General features: G+C 39.0%; 1 protein-coding gene across 1 annotated transcript; it reads left to right on the top strand.

The window, feature by feature from the left end:
- Positions 1–125: 125 nt before the first annotated feature.
- LOC306994053 (uncharacterized protein) lies at positions 126–27,967 on the top strand. The gene is made up of 16 exons (XM_079604355.1): positions 126–416; positions 3,208–3,411; positions 3,779–3,847; positions 6,975–7,017; positions 9,931–10,076; positions 11,925–12,119; positions 13,285–13,371; positions 13,531–13,726; positions 19,272–19,495; positions 19,927–20,169; positions 21,556–21,801; positions 22,469–22,667; positions 23,114–23,319; positions 24,170–24,270; positions 25,264–25,435; positions 25,974–27,967. The coding sequence occupies exons 1-16, from the start codon at positions 209–211 to the stop codon at positions 26,360–26,362; spliced, it is 2,928 nt and encodes a 975-aa protein (XP_079460481.1). The 5' UTR covers positions 126–208; the 3' UTR covers positions 26,363–27,967.
- The last annotated feature ends 8 nt before the right edge of the window (positions 27,968–27,975 follow it).

A 27,975-nucleotide genomic window follows, 5' to 3' on the forward strand; every position in this document is an offset into this window, starting at 1 on the left:
TTGTGCATAACATTACCTTTGTCCTTCAGATATTAAATGCAAAAAGGACCAGAGGAATGGGTGGACCCCAAAGGCCCGTTGACCAATCCCCTTGAAAGCAACTTGTTGAGCAAGTTTTGTTATTTAGACGCTCGTTGTCATTTGGCAGTGCAGGACTGACCCACTTCACTGGATGAACTGTGTGTGTGTGAGTGTGTATGGCGAATAGATGCGCTGCAGAACATCGCGAACGATGAACTCCGGTCTGATACTGTTTACTTTATCATTATGTTGTCTCGATTTTATTCAAGCCAAATCCCCGATGCGGTCCTGTCCCAGCGGACAGTTCTTACTAAAAAATCAGTGCGTTCTCTGTCACCCCACCTGCACGGAGTGTGAGGGTCATGAGCTATACGAGTGCGCCGCTTGTGGTTTAGGTAAGTGAGAGTTCACTACTATTATATTCTTTAGTTTAACGCTGAAGTATAATTGAATAAAACAGGTGCCTCCATTTGGACCGTGCATATCCCTGCTGTCAGCGCGCATGCGCAACTTTATTTATTTTCTATCACAGCGATGTCTCTTTACTTTGTGGAAACATTAGCTTACTATGTAATTTAAAGCAAGTTATACCAGGGAAAAACTTTTGTTTGTAAGTAGGCTACGTGTTGTCGCTAGTGTGCGGATTAAAATTGAACTCAAAATCATTTTTGGGTTGTTTTGGCCATTGTGGTACGAATCTGTGGCAGCATTGTGCAGGTTCACAAAAGGGTTTTCCAAGAGACAATTGGGAAGGCAAACCTCCCAGTCCTCCCTGCACAGCTGCTGTGGAAAAACAATGAAGCCGCTCTCCCTATTTATCAAAGTGACAAAGAGTGCTTTACCTCAAAAGAGAGTTTGTTTAGTGACCTCAAACATGAAAGTGTCGTGCCCACTTTTAATTACAGGAAGAGTTGAAATTAAGGTAATTTTACACACAAATGAATCGACTATGCTTTTGAACAGTAGGCCTTATCTACCTACGTTTGACAGCATTCTTTCAACTGCCAAACATGGGAGTGGGAAAATTTGAGACCACTTAATTTTCAGTATCAGGAAAGCTGATAATGTTTCTGGTAATGTTTGGAAATTCCTCTAGTTATCTGATACTTCTGACAGTAGCTCCTGCGTTTTCTTTAGCCTCAGTCTCAGCAATTTCAGATTCACTGTGCCTTAAAGCTAGCCTTTTGGTATAGACGTAGGCCTATACTAAAGTGTAACATCTTTTCTGTTGTGTCCCAAATGATGTACTGTACACTATATGCACTTATACTATGCACTATGTACTAAACCATCTACATTTTAAATGGTTAATCTGTTATAAAGCATCAAAGTCTGATGCCTTCCTTTAAAGTTAGCTATAAACCGAAGTTGTGATAGTCTTTTCTTCCCCATTGTGACATATAAATCCAAGTGAAAAGGCTTCTCAAACAAGAATTTTTTTTAGGGCCGGACTTAATTTTGTCCATCGGGAATTGATTGGATTGTTGTCGTTTGCAATTTTCAGTGTGCACACACTACTCACATTGTTTATACTACAAAATAACATAGAAAAGTGCAGAATTAGGTGCGAATTGGAACACACCTATCTCTACGTTTTGATGACACTTCTTTTTCAGTGGAGGAACAGTTCGAAATTTAAATCATTGTTCAATAATCTTGCCATACACTATAGCTTTCAAATCAAATACAGTACCTTTTGATGCATATGAACGACATGCGTGTGAGTAAATGATGGCAGAATTTAAATGTTTGGTTGAACTATTCCTTTAATAGTACAGAATGAATACGCAAACTCTTGTCTTTAGCAAACCAAGCCACTCTTTTGAATTCTGTTAGTAGGCGTTCATGGTTGCCATCCCTCCTTTTCAAGCATCTCAAAGAAGAGTGCTGTAACTCTTAATCTCGCTCCCTGGAGCCCGGGCCGGTTGAAGGGGGAGGCCTTGCATCCATCAGTGTGTGACAACATTGCCAAAAGTGCCAATTCACTCTCCATAGCCCTTGTTTATGTGCCCTGGTCTTGGCAAAACCTGTCAGCCAGATAGTTACTACTGTTTCTATTTAAAGAAGAGTTCATGATGGACACAAGCAGATGTTGATATTTGAGTTTCATATAGTAGCAATTTGTTTGCCGGAAGAATAAGCATATAGTGTGGCAGGCTTTTAATCTTTTAGTGCATTTATTTCACAAAACCTGCCAAGAACTGAAGTAATACTTCACTTCAAAATAATTTTCAAATCAGTGCATTAAAAAGTGCAATCTATTTTAGGACAGCAAAGATTTGCATCCAATATTTTCCCCCAGTTCTCAGTGCCAGAATTTGAAAACAATTTTTGTTTTTAATAAAATCATGATTATTTCAAAATATATTTTCAAAAGTTTGGGTTCGGTAAGACCTTGTAATATTTTTGAAAGAAGTCTCTTCTACTCACCAAGGCTGAATTTATTTGATCAAAAATACAGTATAAAACAATAATGTTTTAAAATATTATTACAATTTAAAAGAACTTCTCTATTTTAGTATATTTCAAATTTTTATTTTTTCCTGTGATGGTAAAGCTGAATTTTCAGCATCATTACTCCATTCTTCAGTGTCACATGATCGATCCTTCAGAAATCAAATGCTGATTTGCTGCTCAAGAAACATTTCTTATTGTCAATGTTGAAAATAGCTGCTTTTTATTTTTGTGGAAAGTATATAATGATTTGTTTTACTCCAACATTATTATTTTTTACTGTTGGAACTACAGAATTGTAAAAACTCACAAGTAAATCTCACAGTAATGACAATTGGGAGTTCAAATGCACCCATGTTAATAATGTCAAAATACAAAACAATTCTGAATCTTAAAAATATCACACATGCTCATGCTTTCATGACAATCACCCAAGATTGCTAGTGTTGGAATGACCTTTAACCAATGTGATATTATTAAACATACAGTAATTTATTAAGAGAAAAGCTAGTCAACCATTTGACTGGTAGGACATACAAAGGACATACGGTACAAATTTCTTACAAAAGCTCCTGGCATTATAATACTCTTGGTTTGATATATATACTCGCGGAGCTTCTTATATCCAAAATAAATTCTTATTCTATCCACTGATTACTGTAACTGGATCATCATTTAAATAAGTTCATGAGTCACCGTGTCATGTTAAATGGATTTTGTGGGTCATTGCAGATGAGGAGGGGAAGGAGCGCTTCCTGTATCAGGGTCACTGCAGACTACACTGCCCACGAGAGTTTTATCCGGACCGAGACCAGTACACCTGCCTTCCCTGTATGCCTAATTGTGAGATCTGTGCTGATGCCAACGTGTGTGCCAAGTGCAGAGAAGGATACAAGCTTCAAAGTGGCATCTGTCTGACAGTCCTGTGTGGAGTTGGTGAGTTTTTCCTTTAACAAAACTGAAGGTGAATTCTAATACTGCGTTGCAACATGCAGCAGTTCCAGATTCACTTAACGAATTTGTTAAATTAAATTAGAATTGATTTTGCTAACTTGATTTTAATTGATTTGCATATGAACATAACAATTCAGAGATTGTGTCATACAAAACAATTGTCTTAATGTACTGTCACTGTGATTAATTAACTGTTAAACGTTTACCCTGTTCACCTGTAGTGTCATGCCTTAAACATCAGTTTAAACAAATTAATCAAATTTGATGACAAGAACTAGCTATTACATAACTTATAAGTAATCATGTAACATACAAAAAGTCTGATACTCACAGACATTTGCTTGAACAGGTCAGGTTCAGGACCCGGATACGCGAGAATGTATAGACTGCGGTATCGGCTGTAAAGCATGTTCCACGGGTAAGTAACACAAACTTTGAATGTCTATGTGTATAGTATTTTATGTTTAATTAATAGCGCAGTATTATGTAATTTCTGTAACATTACAATTAATTATTCATTAATATGCATTTCTTTCAGCCAATTATTTTCCTGTTGGTTATCTGTTATGTACTAGTTTTGTGCTTAGCAGAATAACCTGCATCATATTTGCTGAAATCCTATAATTGTTTCTTACTATTTTTGGGGTGCTGGCTCTGAAAAAAAGAGAGTCTGTTTTGCTCTAGAATGTCACACTTTTTCACACAATATGATTTGCATTCTGTTGCATTTTTGCTTTTGACGATCATTTTTAAGGTGAATAAGTCTTGTATTATCCCTTAATCACCAGAAAAACTGCCACAAAGACACAATTCCAGTCTTAATCTGAGCAAGCTTACAACTCTTTGCTCAATTCTCAGACGATTTCCACATGTATGACATTATTTTATGCCTAATCCTGATTTCAAGGTCAGAATTATGGCCTGTGACAGAAGAAAATGCAAACATGACCTATACTGCGTTTCACAAAAGCATTGTGAGCTAAGTTGATCGTATAGACCATTGGTGGCAATAGTTCTATGATCTTATTAAGCTTACGATGCTTTTCGGAAACGCAGCCCCAGATGTTTTTGCCTGCAACGGGTTGCAATGAGTGCACAATGATGAAGGAGATAAACAAAAACAGTCTTTAATCATTTATGCAATGATTATGGAGTCCAATAGAGGAGAGAGGGTGGGAGCTCTGGAGGAGGATGTGGAGCTAGAGAGGGATGTGACCAAGAATGGGCTGACAGAGGAAACCCTTATGGAGCAGGCGATAGAGAGCTGACGACCCTGAGGACAGCCATGATAAAGGCCCACGGTGAAACCGAATGTGGGTGGACCCAGGGTAGAGTCAGAGATCTGACCACCAGGAGAGTTGGAGACCCAGGCGGAGCAGATGAAATACAGAGAATGGGCAACACCGTAGATCATGGAGACCAAGGTGGATCCGTGGTGACAAGCGGCCGAGGTGGAGCCAGGGTGCTGGAAGACTGGGGCAGAGCCAGTGGGACTGAAGACCAGGCTTGTGCACAATTCAGAATTTAATTGAGAATGACTCCTGAATTCCAATTCAATTCAATTCAATTCTTGAATTTGAATTGATGTCAAAAACGCAATTACAATTCAAATTTGAATGAAAGGAATCAGAATTGCAATTCAATAAAAATTCAAAGAAATTCATATACATATGACACATATGACACACACTAGCGACAAGTGTTTAAATGAACTGAAGTGTTCAAATTCAACTTCCTGTGGGGCGGAGTCAATTCAATTAAAATTCCAATTCATAAATTGAATGGAGGCCAATTCTGAAATTCAGAATTTTGCACAAGTCTGCTGAGGACCAAGGTGGAGCTGAAGGGAAGAAGAAGCCAGAAGGAGCCGAAAGGGTGGAGGGACGAGGCGCAGCCGAAAGTTCGGAAGACCGTGGCGTAGGCAGAGTGATGACAAGGGACTCCTAGTGGAGCCAAGGTGGAGCCGACTGGTCGATGGGCCGAGGTGAAGTGATGCGCTCAGCAGCCCGAGGCAGAGCCAGGGGATCCATTTGCTAAGGTGGAGCTGGAGATAAAAAAACAGAGGATTACCAGAGGGACTAAAGGGAGCCAGCAGAGGTGGGGGTGAAGTGATTAGCATAGGCAGAGGAGGCAGGAGAGGGAGGCTGACTTGGAGCTGTGTGGAGACGCAGAAGACTTGGAGCTGTGCGGAACCAGCGGAGAGGCGGCAGACTTGGAGCTGTGCGGGACCAGCAGAGAAGCGGTAGACTTGGAGCTGTGCGGGATCAGTGGAGATGCAGAAGACTTGGAGCTGTGCGGGATCAGTGGAGACACAGAAGGCTTGGAGCTGTGCGGAACAAGCGGAGATGCAGGAGACTTGGAGCTGTGCGGGATCAGTGGAGATGCAGGAGACTTGGAGCTGTGCGGGATCAGTGGAGACACAGAAGGCTTGGAGCTGTGCGGAACAAGCGGAGATGCAGGAGACTTGGAGCTGTGCGGAACAAGCGGAGATGCAGGAGACTTGGAGCTGTGCGGAACAAGCGGAGATGCAGGAGACTTGGAGCTGTGCGGGATCAGTGGAGACACAGAAGATTTGGAGCTGGGCGGGACCAGCGGCAACAGGAGACTTTGGGGATTCACATTTTTCAATCCATTAAATAAAGTTACCGAGACCCTGCACAGCTCACAGGAGTATAGGTGGGGCTCCTGTCCATTCCCTCGAACTCCAAGAGGACACCAACAGGAACAGATGATTCTGCCAGCTCACGCACCTGGTCAGTAATCGGCTCTGGTGCTGGCCTCGAGGTGGGCTCGGGCCCTGTGTCTGCACCTTATAATGCAATGCAGTTGGACTCTGGCATCCTGTCCTTGATGGGCTTGGTTGGTGGCTGGCTGGGCTCTGAGTCCGGAGTGGGGCTAGTGATTTATTCTTCTGCAGCACAGACAGTGAATAAAGATCCACAACTCACCAGCACCCACTCTACATAGACGGTGAAATTCCCCCAAGGACCATCCACAAGCATGCGTGCCTTGGGCCACTCGCTGAGGCTGGTGTAGAAATATATGCAGAACTAGCAGTCTGGATAGTAGGTGAGGCACGCCATATCTAAAAAGTCCATTGTGTGGTCCTCCAGGTTGCAGTGAGCACACAGTGACGAAGGAGAAAAACAATAGCACAACCAACCATGTAAAACCTAAGGGCTTAATACACTAGGAGATTAATCAACAGAGATAGGTGCAAAACATAATTCAAACACATGACAAACAACCAGTTGCAGATGTAACAAGAATTTTACATCTTACATTTTGCATCATTTACATTTTACATAATGTATTTGCTTACAATTATGTATGATAATTGATGTATAATGCATTATAACGTACATTATGAATACCTTTATAATGCATTATACACAAAGGCTTTAAGTAAAGTGTTACCGAAAGTTGCATTGATATTTTTGAAGTCAGCATCATCAAATCCGGTTATACTAGGCTTTTTTTCCAATCTTTTTTTTTTTTCAAGATTCAGGTCTGTGTAATCATTGCCATTTTTGTGTCCACAACAGATGAGCCGGAGGTTTGCAACAGCTGCACAGACGGATACTTCCTGTAAGTTACTATTGTATTTTTAGAAATATTTGTCAGTTCATTTCTGCTGCTATGCAATTTAAGCTACGTTGAAGTCTTCTGGAGCATATTGCGGAGATACTTTGAAGAGAACAGAGGTTTGATTGTGTGTTTCTCCCTGTGTTATGGCCTCCAACTATTGTGTGCATCAGATTTCACTTTCAGTTAAGTCTCACGCGGTTACCTGAGATCCAGGCTGCTCGACATAGAGGCACCTCTTATGAGTTTTCCCCTCAACTCACTCAATCTGTCCTTCTCTCTCTCTCTCCTCACTAATTTGAGCCCATATTTTCCCCGCTCGGTTGAAGCTGAAGGACTTTCTTTGCTCAGAGAGTTGGAGTGTCTTGTACGAGAGACTCCTGACTAATGAATGTCCACTCAGAGAGGAAAAGAGCAATGTTAATCCCGCTGAACATTCCTCATGCTTTCATTGTGCTTGCGTTGTTGCCATGGCTGCTGTTGTCCGCCGTCCCACTAAAACATCTTGTTAAGTGTTGAGTTCCAATGTGAGGCACCTCTGTGTCTCAGACGGAGCACTTGATCAGCCATGCTTATCAACTGCTTAACTAGAGTAATATATGAGTTTAAAGACCCACTGTGGTGAAAATCAAGGTTTTAATGTTGTTTATATGTCTATGCTGAGTTTTTAATATGCTTTAAAACAAACCATGTGTAAATTCATAAGTCAACACCATTGCTGAGTATTTTCTCCTAAAAACTGCAGTGAAAAAAGTCGGTCTTAAAAACGCGGTTTGAAATCGCTGGAGTTCCTTACGTCACAAACTACCTTGTAACCAATCATGTCAACGTGCGGTCTATTACTATTTTCCACATTTTAGAATAATGATAGTCGTCAAAACTATGAAATGCTAAAATCGCTAAAATATATATATATATATATATATTTTATCTTCATATAGTCAGATTACAAGTCATAGATTACAAATCAGCACATTCATAGATTTACAAAAAAAGTAAAAACATTTTTTAGTTTTGAATAGAATAAGAATTTGGATAAAGTTTGAGGTCGGTAAGATGTTAATGAGTCTCTTCTTCTTACCAAAGGCTGCATTTACCTAAACAGTAATATTGTGAAATATTATTACGATAAAAAAATTTAAACATTTTCTATTTCAATACATTTTGCAATATCATTTATTCCGGTGATGCATAGCTGAATTTTCAGCATCATTACTCCAGTCTTCAATGTCACATTTCTAGCATAGACACTGATGTGGACACAATAATCAGAAGATTGATTGGTCGATTTGAAGATAGTGTTCTTCCCAAATGGTCTATAAAACAGGTTTAAGAATCATGATATAATTATTATGACAAAAGACTTTGAATTAAAAGCCCCCCAGATGATCTTTCATTCTGACGCTTTCATTTATCAGAGCTCTATTGCCCAAAGGTTGATTTGAAGGATTGATGGCTTAATAATTCCAGCAATGCTGCCGAGGGCAGGTGCGTTGTGGTTTTGGGATGGTGTTCATTTCTCTGGTGTGGTTAGTGTTCTCTGGTTACCAACCAGTGCTCCCTCTGTCAAAGCACTGAAACAAACAGCCCCAAAGTCTCAAGTTCATTATATCCCTCACCCTGAAGGTGGAGCTTGTGAATCAAGACTGCGTCTTTGATTCAAAAGTAAGTCTACAAAGACAGCTGCTGCTCTGAAGCCGTTCCAAAGTCTTCGTAAGCTAGTTTTCAAACAGGTCCAAGTAATAGAAGGGTATTGATTTTGTCAGATATTGAGGTTTTTCAACACTTTTGCGCACATTATTTGAGTGCAGAAAACCACACACCATTCAATTTAACCACCAGCTCAATTCACTAGTTTGCCACTGTGTTGAATTTAAATGAAATCATTAGCTTTGTTTCCAAAGTTGCGAAAAATGACAAATATTTCACAAATGAAACGGCGATGGAAGCATGCTTTTAAAGAGAGCGAAATTGCCACATCCACAGAAATTGGTGCAAAACTGAAAATTTAAACATTGACACTTTATTAAATGTAATAAATAATCTGTCATTTAGTGCACGCAGACAAAATGGCAGCATGTTTTTTTTTTCTCTAAGCAGATTATTCAGTCACTTTACTTTTTCGATGCATGTCTAGGAGTTTATTGGATAAAAACGGTAACTTTTATTTTTGGATATTGCAAAGAAAATGCTGAAGGGAAACACCAACTATTAGCATCTTCTTCTTTTTTTAGTATCATTGAAACACTACACTCTTAGAAGAAAAGGTTCTATAGGCGCTTCGTATTTGGAAACCCTAAAAGGTTCTATATACAGAACCCTTTTTAAGGGTTTTTAAGAACCAAAAGGGTTCTTTCTTGTCATTATAGAACCTTTTTAGCATAAAAGGTTCTTTGGAGTTGAGTAAAGAACCCTATGGTTATATAGAACCCCAATGAACCCTTTTTTTCTAAGAGTGTAGAACCTTTTAGGGGTTCCAAATACGTAGCGCCTATAGAACCTTTTCTTCTAAGAGTGTAGTATAGTTTTTATTCATATTTTGAATTAGTTTTTATTTCTATATTCTTTTTCACTAAATGTTTAGTTAAAGTTTCAGTATTTTTTTATATATTATATATAAACAGCCAAATTTCAATGTAGGTTAAGGCACAAATTATGTGAATTGCACCATTACTGCTAATGGAAAGAAGGAAGTAAACACAACAAAAGAGGCTGCATTCTCCACAACCACACTCAGAACTGACCTGCAAGATTGTGCAAAGCTGTGTGAATTTCTGTGTTTTTGGCATTACCTGGAAAAAGCTCATGCTTATTCTACTAAACAGCCCTCACATATTATGTTGAAGGCCTGCTCACTTTTTAAACAATGCAGTCAAAATGTGAAACGCCTTTGTTGTCTGTTATCTATCTTTACAGATACAGACACCAGTGTCGTCAGCACTGTCCCCAGAGGACGTATGAGGACCGGGGCAGAGGACTGTGTATCAGCTGCATAGATCCGTGTGTGGACTGCTGGAACGATGCCCTGTGTCTCACTTGCCAGAGCGGATACTTCCTGAACAGTGCGTACTCTGCTTCCTCTGAACGTTCGCTCTCATTTTCCTGTCTGATAGCCATTGCTGTTTCAGTCACGTTACTTTGGCCGGTTAAGTCTTGTCTATCAAGCGTTCAGTATTGTATAATGTTTATAGATGAAATCTTTCATTTGAATTTAAACTACATTAAAGGAGTAGTTCACCCACAAATCATCATTTACTCTTATTGTTCCAAACCTGTATGAGTTTCTTTGTTCTGTTGAACACAAAAGTAGATATTTTGAAGAATGTTGTTGATCAGACAGTTGATGGACCCCAGTGACTTCCTTTGTAGAAAAAAAATACAGTGCAAGTCAATGGTTACGTCAACTGTCTGGTTACCAACATTCTTCAAAATATATTCTTTTGTGTTCAACAGAAATGTAAATATATTTATAGAAATGGAAATATATTAAATGAATAATAAATATATGCAACACTTCACATCACCAAACAGATTTGTAAAATAAACTTTTTACCATTGGTCGACCAAACAGATTGTATTAAAAACAATTAAAATAATAAAAAATGAACACTTTTCTTTAAACGTCAAGGGTTTAAAAACAATCTTTTACTGAAAGATAAAACAAATTGCTTATATTATTTACATACATACATGAATAGTTCAGCCATGAAACAATTCACTTTCTAAATCGTTTCAATATGACTTCAGCAGCTCACCATGACGAAACCTATGTACATTTCATTTACATTTAATAAAATGTTTCATAAACTATCCCCGAAAATTATTATGACTGAAACCCCTTTATGTTGTATTTATTAATTATGTAAATGGTCCAACAAGAAAAAAGGTTGAGAATGCCTGATAGAGCCTCGCGTGTGCTCTTTATTGCAGCATTCACTCAGTCTTGCTCGCTTATTTGAATAGGAAATAGAAATGGGATGCAAATATGGTTAATGCAAAATGTGAGTGGTTCATTCATGCAAATTTAAGATTCATGATTATACACTCAGTCCAAAATTCATAAACATCGCTTATTCCTAATTATTACTACAATAATATTCTGTGAAATAACACAACTGACTGTATTTATTACCTGTGAACCTCTACCATTCAAACGTTTGGGGTCAGTAAGATTTTATGTTTTTGAAATAAGTCTCTTAAGCTCACCAAGGCTGCATTTATTTGTTCAAAAATACAGTAATATTGTGAAACGTGTCACATGATCCTTCAGAAATCATTCTAATATGCTGATTTGCTGCTCAAGAGACATTTCTCATTATTATCATCAATGTTGAAAACAGTTATGCTTTATTATTATTTTTGTTCATGGAAAAAAAAGGATTTCAGGCTTCTTTGATGATGATCAGACAGCTCAATTAAACAGCATTTATTTGAAATAGAAATCTTAATCTTTACATTATACAGTACATTATTTACTGTCACATTTGATCAATGTAATGCATCCTTGCTGAATAAAAGTAATTTATTTCACTGTAAAAATGTATCATGTATCAGTTGACAAACCCCTTGGCTTAAAATTATCAAGTAATAAACTTTATGCGTAATTGAAAAAATGAAGTTATGTGAACAAACTTAATTTTTTAATTAAGGATTAATTACTTAATCATTTCAAGGCAACGGATTTCCTCGCTTTTTTAAGTTAAGTCAACTGATCACTTTTTACAGTGTACTGACCCCAGACTTTTGAATGGTCACACTTTGTGAAGAAATTGAATGCAGTACGTATTGTTCACAACTGTACAACTATATATGAAAATCACAACACAAAGTAAAGAGTTAAAACAAGTGAAAATAAGAGGATAAACAGTCTGTGGACATACATTTACATCATTTTGCATTCAACCCTTCAGACGGCACCTGTGTGAAGGACTGCCCAGCAGACACATTTAAAGACACCAGAGGGTGGCGCTGTCAGCCCTGTCACAGCTCCTGTCTGACCTGCCACGGCTCTGGAATGAGAGACTGTGACAGATGCAGTGGCTGGAGCCGCCCAGTTTACGGGAAGTGCCCGGTGATCAGCTGCCTCGAAGGCCAATATGTTGATGGTGAGAACTTCTGACATTTAATATAAGAACAATAAAAAGAATAAGTCTGCCCTCAGTTTTATATTTGCTCATGCCTGTTACAGTTGGTGTAATACTGCCCTCTGTTGGTAGTACTACACTTATGGCGCTTTTCCATTACCAGTACCAGCTCAACTCGACTTGCCTCGTCTCGGCTCGGCTCGCTTTTCACTCCGTTTTCCATTGCAGATTGTACCTCCTCAATAGTACCTGGTCGTCATAGCGACGCGACACACACCCGCTGCCCACACACACACACAGGACATTGGAGGAAATCGAGTGTATGCTGTTTTACATAATATTAGTAATGGGTATATCACGCAATCTCTGGCCAAACTATTTAAAAATGGCGGGGTTATTCAGGATACTCCGTCTGGCGCGTGCAATGATGGCGCAGTGAATAGTGGCGATTCTTTCTGAGACAAAGACATCTCAAACAATGTCATATTTGCATTAAAAATGTAATAATTGAGCAAATGACACTGAATGACAGGTGTCATAAACATGCATAAAACCTCCTTCATATTTGTATATATGATTATGTATGTATGTATGTATATATATATATATATATATATATATATATATATATATATATATATATATATATATATATATATATATATGAATACAGTGAAAGAAGGAAATTTGAAATAAAATTTTAACCCAATTGTTTAATTTTGTCACAATTTATATTTTTCATAACACAGTATAAAGGTCTATATGAAAAATGCTTTTCATATATACACCTTAAGTCTGACAAAAAGCTGTATATATGAAAATATACAGCTGCCTTTACATTAAGAAGATCCTCATCAATGTTATTTTATTATCATTTATATTATATTACAGTATTTATATTTTTATAGTGTAATTCTTATAGTATTATAGTATATTTTGATGGAGCTTTTATTTTTATATCACATTTTTTAAATCATTTTAGTTTAAGTTTGTTTTGATCATTTGTAACATTTCTATATTTCTGTTTTAGTTTTTAATTTAACTTATTTCAGTTATCAAAGCAACACTTCTCATTTTCGTTTAAGGTTTTAATCAAATCATCATATTTTGGCATCAAAAAGTGTGAAAATCCCTGTAGTAAATCAAGGAAAACTATAACTGTGTGGGTTTTTTTTCTACTTCAAAGGGGAAAGTCGCACTTGTCGTTTCTGTGATGGATCCTGCCTGACGTGTTACGGTCCCAAGGCTCAGAATTGCATCACCTGTGCTACCGGTAACGTATAGGTTAGCTTTCCTTTCCCTCCCACTGGATAAACATAAACATTTCCCTGTAATGGGTTCCTGCTTCATTAGAACTTGATGAATACATAAGATACTTATAAGCCGCCTGTTTGCTTTTTCCATCCACTCTAATAACTGTCTTTTGCGCTAGGATACATGCTGGAGCAGGATTCCGTGTGTGTAGACCGTTGTCCTCTGGGCTTCTTTGGAAACAGCTCCAGTTTGTTGTGCGAGAGGTGTTCTGCTAACTGTGAGGCCTGTGAGAGCAGAGACGAGTGTGTGAGCTGTAAGACGGACTCTTACCAGCTCTATCTGTTCCAGGGCAGCTGCTGGTCTGAGTGCCCAGAGTGAGTCGCTGTGGCTGTGACTTCTGGAACATGCTTTACAGGCGCTCCTATTTATCATATATTTAAAATATAATCAACTGTATACACACTGGCGGTTAAAAAGTTTGGGTTCAGTAAGGGTTTTTGTTAACACTTTATCTTACAGTGTCTTTGTTACATAATGTACTTACCGTAGTAATAACAGTAAAGTATGCATAATTACATGCAACTAACCCTCAACCAAATCATAATCCTACCCTAACCCTATAGGAAGTACATGTAGTTGCTTAATATTACTCAGTACTTAAATATATAATTACACTGTAACAATGACATCTTAAAACAAAGTGTAACCGAGTTCTTTTTTTTAAGAAATCAATAGTTTTATACAGCAAGGTGTTATAATTAATGCTTTAAATTAATTATATATATATATATATATCAAAACAGAAATAAGTTATTTTAAATTGTAATGATACTTTACAATTTTTCTGTTTTACTGTATTGCTGATCCAACACAATCTCTTACTGAACCCAATAATATATCAAATGCTTTATATAACATCATTGATGTACATTAATAAATGCTCACATAGCTAGAAATGTCAATGTAAACTTTGTATATTTTTTATAAACATTCATATTTTTATAGACTCTAAATATTACTGTGATTTGACTCTATTGAAGGATTTTTAATTCTTCAATATTGTTGAGATATTTAGCATGCAAAAATCTGCAAAAGATATCTATCTATCTATCTATCTATCTATCTATCTATCTATCTGATGAAATACAGTTAGAAATATATTCTACAATATACAGCATATATTATATATTTTTCCTGTGACACTTAAAGTTGAAATTTAGCTGATTGGATCATTTGAAAATATACACTTAATTTTACATTGTCCTTGTTACACGTTACATGTAGTTACTAAAGTAATAACTATAGATTATGTATAGCATGCATCTGACCCAAAACTGAAACCTAATCCCAACCCTATAGAAAGTACATGTAGTTAATTGCTATTACTCAATACTTAAATCTATAATTACAGTGAAACAATGACACCTTCAAATAAAATGTAATGGAATGTATCATAGTCTAGATGGGATGTACCCAAAAAGTGAAAGTGAGGAGCATTTATGGGTACAAGTCGGGAACCGGCCTACTTTACATATTTCAAGGGTGCTGAATCCAAAAAAACTGGTACCCAAGTGAAATTTTGAGTTTTTGACCTTCTAATTTGCATATCAAAATGGCCGCCAAATTGCCTATCTTGCTCAGTCGTTGGACCATTTTCCCCTAGTTTTTTTGTAAGTAGGCAATCAAGATGAGGAAATTAAGTTTCTAGATCGATAGTCAAGGGTCAGAGCAAAGATATAATGGATATAATACATTTTTTATGTATATATATATATGCAAAATACCAACTTTTAAGTTGAAATTAAGCATTATTTGTGTCATTTTTTAAGGCCGACATAAATATTCAATCAATATCACTCTTAAGCCCTATTCGCACGGGATTAGTACTATCTGAGGACCACGTGTGATTTAGAAATGACCCCCACACATCTGAATTTCGTGTGGCGCATTCACACGGGATAACCAAAGCCTGTGATTTTACTCAAATTTACTGACTTATCTCCCTGATATGACGTCAATAGGCTTTACTAGGAAATGCCTTGCCGTTATTATAGGTCTAGCTGTATGATATATTATAAACAGAAGAATGTTCCTTACCGCATGCTGGTATACATGTCATTCATCTCCATCTAATCATTCTTTTTGTTTTTGCTCTTCTGATAATTTTCAGCTTTCTCTTTCTGCAAATTGAATAGTAGTTGTATAGCGATATGACCCGGCACCCAAAACACTATCAAATCACTTCAACGCAGCCTCCATTCTTCGCGAAAGATGGAAAAAAAGGCGCGCATGAAACAAAAACATTGAAAAAATTATATACGATCCCGCCAAATCACAGAGATCGCATCGCTTGTTGCCGGCATTGCTTCAGGTTTACCTGTCCTGGAGAAAAGTATATGCCTTGCTGCATCATCAGAGTCTGTTTTATGCACATCATATATTCTGCAGACAAAAGCCTCTGAAGATCTTTGAGTCTCCTCCGTGAGATCACCAATTCCGAGGTTGCTGAGCAATTGATGGTGCATTTTCCAGACTTTCCACGATGTACTTTTGGTGTATTTGTACTCAACAGTGCATGTAGACACTCAACAGTGTCTACCCCAAGCTATTCACGCAAATGCGTGGGAAAAGCTTCCCGAGGGTTCTCAGACTCATTCTAGATCTAAGACAGCTGAACAAAGTGCTTGTGAAACGCCAGTTCAGAATGCTCATAACCAGGAAAATCCTCGCGCAGATTTGCCAAGAGGACTGGTTTATGTGAATAGATCTGAAGGACGTGTATTTCCAAATACAAATAGCGTCACGTCAGCATCATCAGTACTCCAGTTGGGTCTGCTTCGCATGCGCCTGCTGCAGTTATGGCTAAAAGCGCGAGTACCACCTCGGGCATGGGCCTCTGGTCTGTTTCGCCTCACAGTCAATCAGAAATGCGTCTCAGCTCTGAAACCTTGGAGAGCAATCGACTGGTATCAGTCAGGTGTAAACCTGGGGACTTCCTTGAGTGTGAAGGTGGTGTCCACGGACGCCTCCACCTCGGGATGGGGAGTGGTGCTCGAGGGCAGACCGTTCTTTGGCCAGTGGTCAGAACGGGAGAAGCTTCTACACATTAACTGTCTAGGAAATGATGGCAGTCGACAACGCGCTGAGGTGCTTTTGTCCCCAGATAAAGGACTACCACGTCTTGGTCCGCTCGGACAACATGTCAGTGGTGGCCTATATAAATCGCCAGGGTGGCGTCAGGTCCCGAAACCTTTACAGGCTGACGGAACGCTTCCTGGTCTGGGCTCAGCACAATCTTTGGTCCCTACATGTGTGGGCCATCAACGGGTACCCGCTAACCTCCCGGAGGGAGTGTTAAACACGATCACGCAGGCTAGAGCCCCATCTACTAGACGACTCTATTCCTCAAAAATGGTCTGTGTTTTCTGGCTGGTGCAGAGCTCGAGGCTTTTCACCCCAGACTGTGGGGTTACGGAAGTTCTCTCCTTCCTTCAAGAGCTACTGGATAAGGGCAGAACTCCATCCACGCTCAAGGTTTATGTGGCGGCCATAGCAGCGTTTACTAAACCAGCGACTGGCCAGTCACTAGGGAGGAACGATCTGGTCATCCGCTTCCTTAAGGGAGCCAAGAGGCTGCACCCTCCCAGACCCCCTTCAGTCCCCATGTGGGACCTTTCTACGGTTTTGGAAGCCATGAAAGGTGCCCCGTTCGAGCCAATCCATTTATCGGACATGAAACATTTGAAACACTCAAACCAAGACACGGTTACGTGCCTAAATCCCTCAACATACCGTTCAGGGCTCAGGATATTTCCCTGTCTGCCCTGCCGGTTTACAACGAGGAAAAGGACGCGAGCTTCCTTTGCCCAGTCAGGGCATTAAGAGCTTATGTGTCTCGCTTGTCTGTTTTCAGACAGACTGAGCAGCTCTTCGTTTCGTTCAGCGGACGTTCTAAGGGACTAGCTGCATCGAAACAGAGCCTATCCAGGTGGATAGTTGATGACATAGCACTGGCCTACACTTCTAAAGGCTTGCAGTGTCCTTTGGGTGTCAGAGCGCACTCCACTAGAGGCATGGCCTCGTCGTGGGCGTGGTCTAGCGGGATTACCTTGCAAGGATATCTGTATGGCGGCAGGCTGGGCCTCCCCGTCTACATTTATAAGGTTTTTTAACCTAGAGGTTCCCGCCTTGCAGGCTAAACTACTTTCGGTCTAAAAATCAGTACTGTCTGCCCTGTTGCTTCGGCTCAGAATACTGAAACTGCTTGAGCACCGCTCGCTGATCGATAAAATAACTCCATGGGCATTGAGTAAGACCCATACTGTTACCCAGTTAAGACTGAACATTTTCACCCTGACTGTGTGGAACACTGTTGATGTGATTAGCTCCCTTAGGATGCTACTTATTGGGGAATGATGCTTCCAGCCTCTCTTCTCAGACTCTCCGTTTTACACTGTGTTCCCCGTAGCATAAAATATTACGCAGTATGAGAGAACCTCTCGTAAGAGAACGTACTCGGTTACTAGAAGAGGGAACGAGTACTGTGTATCTTTGCCGTGCCTGCAACACGCTCTGGTTCACTTCGGCGACGAAAAACCAGATTATATCAGCCCATCGAGCTGTATTTATAGGCCCAGGCCACGCCCGTTTCGGCGGGACGTGACGTAGTGGGCGCGAAGCCCCCCCTTTGGATCTGACGTCACGATGGGCCTCTCTCGATAGGCTGCTGCAGTTGCCGCAGGACAGCCAATAGGCACGCGAGCCGTCTTACCTATGTCTGCATGCTGCCGCAACACGTTTTACATTAATTCAAAATTAAGGATAATTTTTGGCTTCAATATCTTGTGGAACAGAGGTTTTCCCCTGTTGTACTGTTTACTGTTGTAAATACACTGTTGTACATCAACAGTGTATTTAAACAACAGTAATGTGTTATAACATAACATTATTTAATATTTGAATCACAGCTTAGGCTATAGGCTAGTGTTTTGACATCGACAGCCCAAGTGCATCTTACCTCAAACTTGCGACTAGTTAACTTTCTAAAAGTGAATCGCTTCTCGGGACAATATACCACTTTTTAATGCGTGATTGTGTAAAGGTGTTCACGAGATACCAACCTTTTGCGAACTTGCTTTCAACGTTGATCACTCATTCTCATGGAGACGCGGCGTGCACGGAAGGGGAGGGGTGTGTGTATGCGGCCTGCGCACGCGTGCATGTGAGTGACAGAGAGACTATTCACCTGGGTTTTTCCCGTCTTAGAATTTAGAGAACAAATGCTTAATTTGCATAAAAATTTTTAATCTCAGACAACTTGCAATGGTGTTTTTCTTAGTTATTATGTAATATGGAATACATCACATATCATATATACACTGGGAACATTTAAGAGTGATATTGATTGAATATTTATGTCAGCCTTAAAAAATGACACAAATAATGCTTAATTTCACCTTAAAAGTTGGTATTTTGCATATATATACATAAAAAAGGCAGTGAGCCTCCATTATATCTTTGCTCTGACCCTTGACTATCGATCTAGAAACTTAATTTCCTCATCTTGATTGCCTACTTACAAAAAAACTAGGGGAAAATGGTCCAACGACTGAGCAAGATAGGCAATTTGGCAGCCATTTTGATATGCAAATTAGAAGGTAAAAAACTCAAAATTTCGCTTGGGTACCAGTTTTTTTGGACTCAGCACCCTTGAAATATGTAAGGTAGGCCGGTTCCCGACTTGTACCCATAAATGCTCCTCACTTCTTATAGAAGGCCATTTTTCTGAAATCCGTCTAGTCTATCACTAAGAAAATAAGCAAAACTGAAAGCCAAATAACCTTGTTTAATCCTAACCGTCGCTCAGTAGCATACATTCATCAATGCAATGACAAAACGTGTATCTTGTTTTTCTTGCAGAGGTTATTTTGAGACTGAGCTGGGGACATGTGAACCCTGTGATGAACTCTGTCTGACCTGCGATGGCACGAGCACGCAGTGCCTTTCGTGTCGAGAAGGCCTTCATCTGGCCAACGGGCAGTGCACGCAAACCTGCGCCCCCATGAGCTACGCGGCAGAAGACGGCACATGCAGACGCTGTGCTCCTCACTGTGACGTGTGCTCCAATTTTAACACCTGCACTAGTGAGTGATTGTTACTGCTTGAGATCCTCTGCCAAAACGTCACTAAGTCAAGTCAAGTCAAGTCAAGAATATTTGTATAGCGCTTTTCACAATACAGATTGTATCAAAGCAGCTTCACAGTATTAAAATAAAATAATTATAAAACGTCCATGTTTGGTAATGCTAATCAATAGTAATATTGATTGATTCATTAAATTGAATATCCCCTAACAAGAGTAGAAACAGTAACAGCCAAAATGAGCACTGAAAACCTGTCAGTGTCACTTCTGTAGAATGACATTACGTTAGTCTTCCATGTAATATTATCTTGTGTGCTTTATATATCCATGTGCAAATTTACAGATCAGTTAATACAACTCAATTACTTTCAGTGGAGATTAGATTCAAATTCTTTTGAAATTTAAATATATTGTGTAACTATTTAATTTCAGGGTGCAGTTTTCTCTATTTGCTCCTAAACGGGGCATGTAAGGCGGTCTGTCCGAAGGGCTACTTTGAAGATTTGGATAAGGGGGTCTGTGTGAGCTGCCATCCCACCTGTGCCACCTGCTCCGGTCCCCTATCTGACGACTGCGAGACCTGCTCTTCCCTCACCCCAAAACTCTACGAGGGCACGTGTTTGGAGGTGTGCCCAATGGGCACTTATTACCAGACCTCTGATAAAGAATGCCAGGGTGAAGTATTATCTGTAATGTAATGTATTATAAGCAGGGGTGCACATAGTCTCGCGTAGCCAGACCTTCAGACTGACGGCAGAAGGTCTGGACTCTGGCCAAGGACCGCCCAAGAGGACTTTTGACTGACATGTAACGCAACCAATCACAGTTTGTTTTGTTCCGCGTCATGTTTAGGGGCATGACAATATAATGTCTATGTCCCTACAATAACACACGTGCATCTAATATATTTGTTCACTGTAGAATTTAAATATTAGTAATATTAAATAATATATTTAGGTCATCTTGGTTAGAGCTGTATTATTATTATTTTTTTACATTATATTAATGACACAGACAAAAGCAGGAATATTAGGCTGCTGCCACTTTAAGACCGAATGCAAGGACCAAATACACTGACACACATCCGATTTCTTTCTCAAATGTTGACTTATGGCATAACTGAGATAATTCTTGCCGAGACGGGTATTTTGACATCATTTTGTGTATGTGTCCATTCAAGTAAACGCGAAAAAGGAATAAATTTGGTGTCCGAGCGCTGTCTGAAACTTTGGGTGTGTGTGCAGCTGTGCGTACACAGGTAACAGCGTGCGAGTCCAGGTTTTCGCCTCTTCCGCGTTTAAAATAGTTTGAATGTGTAAATTGGCAAGACAAAACAGTTAATCTGCTAATCACATTCTTTACATTTTTGTATATTTAGCTTGCACACATGGTAAAATGGAACTGGATGAGACAAAATAACAAGAAACTACTGAAGACGCAACGGAAATAAATGCCCGCGTTGAAGAACGTATGTGTGAAGGAATTAAGAGATACCGGCAACTCCAGTTTAAAAGTACACCTAAAGTATACTTAGAGCTTAATGTTTATGGTAAGGTATGCATACAGTGTGCATGAGGTAAATTTCATTATCAGCATAGCATGCACAGGCCATTTTTTTCTAAGAGTGCATGTGTACGCTCGCTCACCTTGCACATGCGCATTTGTTTGTCATCATGGCAACACTGCTCCTGGCTTGTTGTTCCACAGTCTATCATTTGTTTTTTTGTTTACGCGTACAGCGTACGTGATGTAAGTGCACATACTGTGCACATTGTGTTTTTTCTAACATGGCATACTCGGTTCAGCTCGCACATGGACCTTGAATTTTTTCACACTTTAATTAGTTTGTCCACAAGGTGGCAACACTAGCCCGGCCTGTTGTTTTAAAAAAAGAAACGGATTAGATGGAACAACAACCAACTACACATACGCTAACCATACTGTCTACAGTATATGAAAAACTGCTTATAATCGCAATAATTTAATATATGTAGATAAATGTGGCTGATGTGCAAACAAATATAAACTATTTTCTTATATGTCCCATATTTGGCTCCGTAGAATGTCACCAGACCTGTGCACGCTGTGAGGGTCCTGAGCCCACCCAGTGTCTTCAGTGCGAAAAGAGTCTCGTTCTTGATCCCAACACCATGATGTGTGGGGTTACCGGGGATTCAGACTGCCCGCCCAGAACGTTCCTCCAAAATAACCAGTTCACTTGCCAAGCATGTCATCGGCTCTGCCAGTCCTGCGAGGGGCCGGGATCCACTGACTGCCAGACCTGTGCCCTGCCCAACTACCTCCACAGTACGTATGACTTGAACTTGTGTCAATACATTTCTATTTATTTACTTTAGATCTACTATTAAAGTGTAAACCCCTATTATGCTTTTGCAAAACTTTATCTTTTAAAGATGGGGTTGTACCCAATTTATTTGGACCCAATTACTCCTCTGAATCACAACCTGTAGTTGTGATTAATTATTGATGTATACATTTTCAACGTGTTATTTGTTTAGCAAAAATCCACCGCTCCCGGTTCTTCTGGTCCAATCAGCGCAGGGCTGTGTGAGATCTGACTGTCAATCACAGTTCGTGCACATGCCACAGACCCCCCCTCGCGCATGTTACAATATCACATGCACACGCCTGAAGTTCGCAGGTGTGTTGGATTATACGAAGCGTGATGGCGGAGAGAAAAAATGCACAATCACTGATGAGCTCGCAAACTCGATGGGAGGGTGCTCTGTGATAGTGGGGGAGGGGCATGAGAGTTGTAAACATTCAACAGTCTCCTCAATCTGCCAGACTTGCCGACTGCAGCTTTAATACTGAATTAAAGTGTTCATCAGTTGTGATCTGGCTTTTAATCCCTCTCTTGGATCTAAAGTGCAGTAGAAACAAAAAAGTGGTGTTTTAATGTACAAGTTCTACTTAAATTTACTGGTTTAAATAGACTGTGTTTGTGTTCCAGATGGTTCGTGCGTGAGCAAGTGTCCTGTGGGAACTTACAGTGCCCATGAGGAGGCCGACGGGGTAGATCTGGGTTTCTGTATGCCCTGTGATCATGTGTGCGCCACCTGCACTGGGGCGTCTCCCAGAGACTGTCTGAGCTGTGCACTAGGATACCTTCATCTCCTCTCTCATCTCTGTGTTAGCCACTGTCCCACAGGGTGAGATCATCTCACACACACACACACACACACACACACACACACACACACACACACACACACACACACACACACACACACACACACACACACACACAAACAACTTCATCCATCCATGGCTAATTAAGAGATAGGAAAGCAACTAGTACCAGAGTTAGATTAAGCTGATTGCTCCTAAAACTTTTCATAACTTAAAGTAGAATGAGGTAAAGAATGACTTTGACATGGGTCAAATTGTTATGGCCTGGTGAAACGGCAAGGTTTGTACAGCTATCAGAGCCGTCCCCTAGTGGCGTAGCTACCGATATGTCGAGCTGTGTTGCTCAAATGTGAAATTCAGGTTCGATTCTGGCCTGTTTTGATCTTATTCCACAGAAACTTCCTGCCTCCTCTTCATTGCCTGCATATAACAACAAGAGATACATGTCTTGATGTCCCGTCCTCAGGTACTACAGCTCAGAGGAGCGCTGTGAGAAGTGTGACCGTTCCTGTGAGCAGTGCACGGGCCCAGGGCCGGACGCCTGCCGGGTGTGCACACCTCCTTTGATGGACCTGCAGGGCACCAGACAGTGTGTGGATCAGTGTCCACAGCGCTTTTTTGAGAGCGGGCACAGCTGCCGACAGTGCCACACCAGCTGCAAGTCCTGCACAGGTGCTTCTGTTATCATTGTTCTTATATTTTATGAGATTCTGTAATGCCAGCATCTACTACAATCTTCATTCTTATCATTATATGGTGGCCCTTGTTTGATCTGAAAATATCAATGCAAACGGATATTCAGTTTGCTGATTGGTTTTAATGTGCTAAAACGCATGCTATAGACCTTATGTAGCCCCGCTCCTTTTCAGCTCTGCGTTTTTTTGTCTTTCGGTCTGTTTTCACAGCGATCTTGCGTATTTATGAACGAACTGCTCGTTTCAAAATATTCCCGGTCTACTGACATTTGTTAAGACATCTGCTTTAAACATTACAATCCTCATGATAACTTTCGGTAACTTAACATTAAGTAAATCCACTTCAAAAGCTCATTACTCATGGACCGCAATGCCAAAGAATAGAAATATACAGAGCGACCGCAAACATGGAAGTTCAAAGACAGTATTCTAAAGATGGCTGCGCCCTCGTTTCTCTGACACACAAGGTCTATAGAAACTGCTATGAAATAAAACCTGTTGACCTAACCATCAAAGTAAATAATTCCTGGATAAATCTATTAGCATTCATGTCTAAGGAAGTTCAGCCGGAACAGGATTCCCAGAAAAGAAAGAGATTTGAAATCTAGTAGTTACAAGACACTCATACTTACTAATGACCTCGCACTCTAAAAGGAATATTTTGGGTTCAGAATTTAAGCTTAATCAACTGAACTTATGGCACAATACAATGAAACAATGAAAATTAATTTCTACCTGCCTACTTCCCCTGAAGGAAGAAAAACTCTTTGAAGGAAACCACATACGCCTCGCCCTTTCTCATCTGCGTGTTTCTGTGTTGTTTACAGATACCACTCCTCAGGGATGTGTGACGTGCGACTGGGGCAGCGTCCTGCAGGATGGCGTGTGTTACCCTCGCTGCGAGGAGAGCCGATATTACTCACAGGGAGTAAGTGCTCATGTCAGAGTGGGTGTGGATGTTTATCCCTGTATTTATAGTAGTAACTCGTCATTTACTGCTATTTATGTCGAAAGATGAAAACTATCATTACTAATTCTTGAAAAATGTAGCCTAATCCATATGCGAGACATCATCACGTGGCTGTTGTAACAAATGTTCGTCTGTTAGAATGTCATTCATTGATCAGGAAGGAAATATACCGATTAGCCATTTTAAAAGATTACAGCTTCTTGCTCGCAAAATAGTGTCATGTTCATTGTGCAAGACAACAATATCTGTGACTAAAACATAGTATGCAGTTTTAAGTTTACACAATTTAACAAAGTATAAACAAGTCTAAAGATTATAAAGTAAATGCTGAACTATTAAACTCTTTATAACAGAATTTTCTCTTTAGATTTATTTTAGCGTTGGCTATCAAGACGAAACCATCAAAAAAAAAAATGTGTGACTGGAATTTTTCTTAAGAATCTTTTGATCTGAAGGCACTACAAAATTCCCAGAATAATCATCATGTCTTGTTTGTATTAAGTATGTGTCCTAAAACACATCAGATGTATAATAAATGATAATGATCATGCAGTATTTACAAATCATCAAAACTGGTTCTTTGAGCAAATTCTAGGTTACAGTGAGGTCTGTCCGTAAACATTAAAATACTTGATGTTTCAATAGTGTACACAAGACGTGAATAAAACCTGAACACGAATTTAGTGTGAAGGTTTGTATAAGGTAATATTAAATTTTGTCAGCATACACCACTATAAACCCTGAAACAAAAAAAGTGATAATTTTTTTAATGGCTTTACAGATCAAATAATACAACTTTTCACAGAATTCAAGTTTTTAGAAAATGATATGCTTCACATTTCTGTGAGGCCCTTTCGCTTCCTTTTTTTTTTGAATAAGCCAACAATATACTGGAACTGTCAAACAGAACAAAAGATTTAATTCCACATTTATCTCTTTCAATGGTGTTAGGGAGTGTGTGAACCCTGTGACGAGACCTGTAGACATTGTTCCAGTTCCGGGCCAAAGAGCTGTCTCACTTGTCATTCGGGTTTTGCTCTACATGCCACTGCCAGTCAGTGTGTGCCCTGCTGCCAGGGGGGGCAGAAGGACAGAACTTGCTGTCTCTGCGATACAGCCTCAGGTATTTTTAATTTAATTTTTAAGTTTTTAATTGGGTTATTAAACACACAATGCCATGCATTTTTACAATGGGAGTCATATATTTCCTGTTTTACCACATTTTCTATATGACTTGCAAGCCACACAACTGCTTTTATTGAGGAACAGATGAAAAACATATGCCATAATTCACTGAAAATACTCCTTTCTGCTATAGCTGTCAAATTGTTGTGGTTTATTTTTATTTTTTTTACTATTAACAGTCACAAAACACACAAAAAAACATGTTTTAGTTATACATTATAGGTTTCAGTCACATATTGTGAGCACGCACAGTTTCACAGCCAAAAATGTATAATTAAGTTTGAAAAGTTAAATCCCTTAACCACCTGTATAAATGTTTTTGCAATTATTTTGCAAAATCTAACTATCTAGTTAAATGCTGCTGAGTATAATATTATAATATTTATTGTACAGGTGCATGTGCATGCATGTCTATAATATTTATTGTACATGTTTTACAGTGAAAAAGCTTTTTTGTTTTGTTTTTGTTTTTACAGCATTGTGTCTTGAGGCACCTGTTCCGAGTAAAACTCAGGATGAAGTTATTCTAAGGTCCCAAGCGGTACAGCACGCATCTGCAGCCTTACCCGCTGCTCTGCTGCTAGCTGTAGTGCTAGCTCTAGTTGTGTTTGCTCTGGTACAGGCAAGGGCCAAAAAAAGGTTATGCTGGAGACAGAGCTATGAACGGCTGAGCGGGGAGGCCAGTGCCCGGCCCATGCCCCACGGAGTACCAGAACCAGAGGACAGCGGAGACGAGGCAGATGTGGTCTACACCAGCCGAGATGGATCCGTCTATCGGCGCTACGGTTTCATCCACGAGCCAGACACGGAGGAGGAGCAAGATGAGGAGGACGCTACTGAGAATACACATCTCAACAGAACCTAAAATATGGTCACTAAATAAATTCTACTAATTCTTTACACGTACACTTCTGTGGTCAAAACTAGTGGTCGACCGATATTGATTTTTTGATCACAGATGCCAATGCCGATTTTTTCGCTGGTTGGCCAATATACATCACACTATTTAATTTAAATATAGTAAAAACGCATGCTAATTGTTCAAATTGAATTTACAGGTGAAACTCAAATTTGAATATTGTGCAAAAGTTCATTTATTTCAGTAATTCAACTTAAAAGGTGAAACTAATATATTATATAGACTCATTACATGCAAAGTGAGATATTTTTAAAGCCTTTATTTGTTATAATTTTGATGATTAAGGCTTACAGCTTATGAAAACCCCAAATACAAAATTGGAATATTGTGAAATTATAACAAATAAAGGCTTTAAATATCTCACTATGCATGTAATGAGTCTATATAATATATTAGTTTCACCTTTTAAATTTAATTACTGAAATCAATTAACTTTTGCACGATATTAAAAAAAATTCGAGTTTCACCTGTATATGTATTTTACATAATGTTTACTAAATTATAAATACATAATTTGAAATGTAATATGACATTTGCGAAATAAACCGATATATATACTTTAGATCGCAACTTCTTGCTTTTTTAATCCCAATATAGTGTATTTCGCAAATAAAGAAATTGTTAAAAATATAAATAATAAGAGTACACACGTTTTTATAATGGCTATAAATGTACAAATGTATAAATGTATGGCTATAAAAAGATTTCACAGCTGGATTTGCCAAATTTTGCAAGGTTTATGAAATTAAAATGTTTTTTTTAGATTCAAAGACTTGTTTAAATTATATAAATGCGTATTGCTGTATACTGACAGTACGAGAAAGTATAGGTAGTGTCTTTCAATTATTAATAATAGCAAAAACTTTTTGGAATACTGTTTACTTTCTGTGTTTAACAGCTCTGTCTAATAATTTATTAGACAGGACAGACAGCAAACTAATAAAGACGTAAATGGGAGCTCAGACTCTTAGGCATTGGCGTTCCCAGCTCTTTCAAAATTAAAGTCTTGGCTGTCAAAAAAAAAAAAAACCTGCTTCCAACCTATCAGCCAAACAGAAAAAATTATTGGGCGATGCGATCATTAAAAATGGCCAAATATTAGCCGATATATCGGTCGACCACTAAAAACCCACTGGACTGGAAGATGATAACAACAGACAACTGTGTAATTAATGTTAAATCGATACATGATAGAATCTTTTTTATGTTCTTTCTTCATATGTTTATTCTTATATACTGTATATATTTATCTGGAATTTCAGAATATTGATGCCAGCATCTATGTAGACTGTTATGTTATTGTAATATAACTCTGTATGTAATGTAATGTAATGTTTGTTAATGTTATTAATGATGGTTACTAAAAAGTGGTACCAAACATTTTTGGGGGGTGATTAGAAGGTGACAGTTTATTTAGAGATCCTATATTTTCTTAGTAAAGAATATTCAATCCATTTCAGATTAAGATTATTTCTGTATTTTTATTAGTTGTTTCTTGAAGTCTTGAAAATGTCTTTGCATACATAAAAAAAAAAAGTTTTTCATGATCACAACCTTTC

Source organism: Phoxinus phoxinus, assembly GCF_949152265.1.
Source record: "Phoxinus phoxinus genome assembly, chromosome: 25".
NCBI lineage: Eukaryota > Metazoa > Chordata > Actinopteri > Cypriniformes > Leuciscidae > Phoxinus > Phoxinus phoxinus.

Excerpts from the sequence above, each read along its gene's own strand:
- LOC306994053 (XM_079604355.1), top strand. The coding sequence starts at position 209 with ATGCGCTGCAGAACATCGCGAACGATGAACTCCGGTCTGATACTGTTT. Across the intron at positions 13,727-19,271 it reads TGCTGGTCTGAGTGCCCAGA|AGGTTATTTTGAGACTGAGC; the intron begins GTGAGTCGCTGT and ends TTTTTCTTGCAG. Across the intron at positions 21,802-22,468 it reads CCTGCCCAACTACCTCCACA|ATGGTTCGTGCGTGAGCAAG; the intron begins GTACGTATGACT and ends TTTGTGTTCCAG.